This window comes from Cynoglossus semilaevis, chromosome 1 (assembly GCF_000523025.1).
Source record: "Cynoglossus semilaevis isolate Cse_v1.0 chromosome 1, Cse_v1.0, whole genome shotgun sequence".
NCBI lineage: Eukaryota > Metazoa > Chordata > Actinopteri > Pleuronectiformes > Cynoglossidae > Cynoglossus > Cynoglossus semilaevis.
The window spans coordinates 21556820-21559888 of NC_024307.1; the positions used below are offsets into that span (position 1 = coordinate 21556820).

Genomic DNA, 3069 nt, shown 5'->3' on the forward strand with positions numbered 1-3069 from the left:
TCGACGTCTCACGCCACGTTTCGGTCGTGATTAATTGAAACGGAATGTGTTCAACATTTTTGTCAAACCTACACCAGAGCAAATACAATTTGACTGAGACATTGCTCACATTGTATTAGGAGCTCCTTTTGGATGTCAGATGACTGTTATGTGAAGGATCTGAGTTATCTAGGTCATTTCATCCTTGAAGGTTCAGTAGTAGTCCAGGATTATTTTTTTAATCCAGACCTGTTTCATCTCATAACATGCTATAGCTAACGTAAGCATTTGGGAATATTTCGTACACACACACCATACATTACGTCTAAATAGCTAATAAGAAGAGAGCATACACAAAGTTATCAAATGTAAACAAGGTCACATAATGTGTGTATATACAAATTAAGATACAGTAATTCTCACAATGTTCAGTTTGATCAAAAAACCTAAAAAGTTCCTTCGGCAGGTGTTCAAAAATGAGTCCTCTCTCCTTTAACACCTCGGAAAGTGTTTTCACGCTCACCACACGGTACCAACAAACCAATATTCAAGTCTTTTTTGAACACACAAAGCGATGCCCCCTACTGGTTTTACAGTCCTGTGTCTGCCACTTGGCCCGTCTCCACACCAGAACACATTTTTTGCTTTCCTTCATTTTGGAGCGGGGAGGTGTTTTTCTCCAGTTAGTGAAGGTGACCGGCTCACCACCCACCCACTCCCAGTGACCTTGGCCTTCCCGGTCATTCAGTCCTTGTACAGTAACACACACACACACACAAACATAAAACAAGTCAGGGTGTAACTATGTCACACTACTGTATATATGAATCCTTCCAAAAATTGAAAGAAAAAATAATACATCAGAAAGCAGCAAATCTAAGACGTAAGTTCTGTATGCTAGCTAAACAAATACAGAGAATGAGATATTTAGAAATATTGGTTATGTATGTTGTTTAAATGTACATGTAAAATAAAGAATTGTGACTGAATTAAATCACATCTTCTGATTAAAAAAAAAAACTTTTTTATCTCAATATTAAAAAATGTTTATCTTTTGTCATTTTAAGGATATCAAATATCAATACCATGCAGAAGGAATCAGGGATTAATGATACGTTTTATGTCAGACAGAAGTAAAGATTTTCTTTAAGGTTAGTCCAAATGACTCATACCTACCAATGCAAAACATCAAACTATATATATATTTAAAAAACTTAAACTTTTAAAATATTTTGTATTGTTCATAGATTTAGTCAAATACACACCTATCCAGAATGGTTTTCTTCCACTGAAGTCCCAAAGCCAGTCCATATCTTTTTTAGAAAGAACACTGGCTAGAGTTCCTTTATATCTGGAAGAAAAAAAACAGAGGGAAGGAAGGCTGAGGTTTCTGCTTAAAAAAGCTAATTTACAGAGCCATAAAATGCAATTAACATAGATTTAGCACGTGACAGTCAACCAGTTAAGTGCACCACATTTGAATCATTGCAGTACTGTAGTAAGACATAAGGTGTACAATATGTGTAATGTGTAATGTGTAAAGTGTACCTCTCCCTGCAGGCTTTGTTAGCTGTGCTCCAGGTGGCTTTGTGTTCAGTTGCCCGGATGTAGCAGTGGCCACCATAAAAGGTCCAGCCCCGGGGACACTTTTGAGCTTCAACCGTCTGTAATTTAGGAGCATGTGAATAGATACTAGAGGTTAGCAACGTACATTTTATGTTACTTATTTTCTGTTAAGTTTTACAACCTAAAAACAGTGCCAATCACTTCTGAGTTCCACAAGGTTCTATACTTGGTATACTAATACAGTGGAGCATCGAGATTTTCAAATTTTGTTATACCTAGTTTTCCGCTCATGTTTCAGAGCGTTAAAATGTCCAAATTGGGGGAAAGTTTTTTTTTTTTAAATCTTAGTTTTTTCTAATTTTCTTGTCTTAACCAAGAGAGCTAAATATTTCTAACACAATCTAGGTCAAGGACTGGTTTTGTGATTAGATGATTGCCAGTTCAAATCCCAGCCATGGCAGGGCTGTGGTTTTGAGCACCAAAATCTCCCATGTGCAGAAACATGTAAGTGAAACCTGAATGGTGCTGGAAAAAAAAAAGGACTATGTGGGTTTGATACCTGGTCAGTTGGAGCCCAGGGTTTCCATGACACACCGTTGCAGTGAAAGAGCTGATTCATTGTTTGGTTGAAATGCAAGAGTCCCATCAGTTCTGGCACACAGCGCTTTGGGATAGAGCTGTCACCTTTGACCTATGTAGCGACAAATATGTCACGTTTTGTGAAAAAAAGAAGTGTTGCAATTGGTCTGCATAGATTTGCTGTTAGCTGAGTGAGTTTTATATTAGAAGTTGATTTTTTTTTTTGAATTTTGTTATTTACCCAGGAGACATTGTCTAAAAGTAACTCCAGAAAAACAAGACTTTCTTTATCTTCTAAAATTAAAATGGGATGTGTGATCAAGAAACCAGAAGCATAAAGGTTGCTTCTGGCCATGGTCCTATCTACTATCTAACAGAGACATTTCTACTCACGTCTCCTTGCATCGGCCTCATTTCCTTGGATTTCCCAGTCTTTCTCTGGAGATTCTGTTTCGATTTAAACGGGACTGCAAATGCCTGCTGCAGTGTTCCTCCGCTTGACACGCGGACGTTTGCTCTCCTGCCCTTTCTGGACGGGGTCGTTTCATCTTCTACTTTCATTTGCATGATGCCGTGATACTGAAATGACAATGAAAGCAATGACGGGGAGTCATCTGACCTAAAAAGGGTGAAGTCCGATTGGAGTTGCTGGTTCTTACAGTGTAAACGACATCCGTCCCGTTGTGAAAAACGGAAGAAGGAGCGATCTGGACAAAAGATACAAAAGAATTACAGTCAGGAGACGAGTTCTACAAACACAAACTTAAGACTCATTAAGACAAGAGTCATTGGTACTAATATGTCGAGGAAAACTAACTTACGGATCGTGGATTTCCTGTTACTCTGATTTTCTTTTTGGGAACACTTGCAGGTCTGGAAAAACTATCCCCACGTCCCCAGACAACTGATTTGGTGTCTAAGGGAAGCTTCTCCAGTCGAATGGAT

The 3069-nt window shown here is 38.5% G+C and overlaps 1 protein-coding gene across 2 annotated transcripts in view; it reads right to left on the reverse strand.

Moving 5' to 3' along the window:
- Window positions 1-6: 6 nt before the first annotated feature.
- The window catches only part of frem1a (Fras1 related extracellular matrix 1a), a 39809-nt gene continuing 36746 nt past the window's right edge, over window positions 7-3069 (reverse strand). For both annotated transcript variants that reach the window (XM_025059284.1, XM_025059289.1), the window contains 7 exons: window positions 2946-3069; window positions 2784-2831; window positions 2518-2703; window positions 2105-2236; window positions 1528-1643; window positions 1245-1330; window positions 7-729 (listed from right to left, as the gene is read on the reverse strand). The exon at window positions 2946-3069 is cut by the window's right edge and continues 76 nt beyond it. In XM_025059284.1, the coding sequence (XP_024915052.1) occupies window positions 527-729; window positions 1245-1330; window positions 1528-1643; window positions 2105-2236; window positions 2518-2703; window positions 2784-2831; window positions 2946-3069 (895 nt within the window). In that variant the 3' untranslated portion in view covers window positions 7-526. The remainder of the gene's footprint in view (window positions 730-1244; window positions 1331-1527; window positions 1644-2104; window positions 2237-2517; window positions 2704-2783; window positions 2832-2945) is intronic.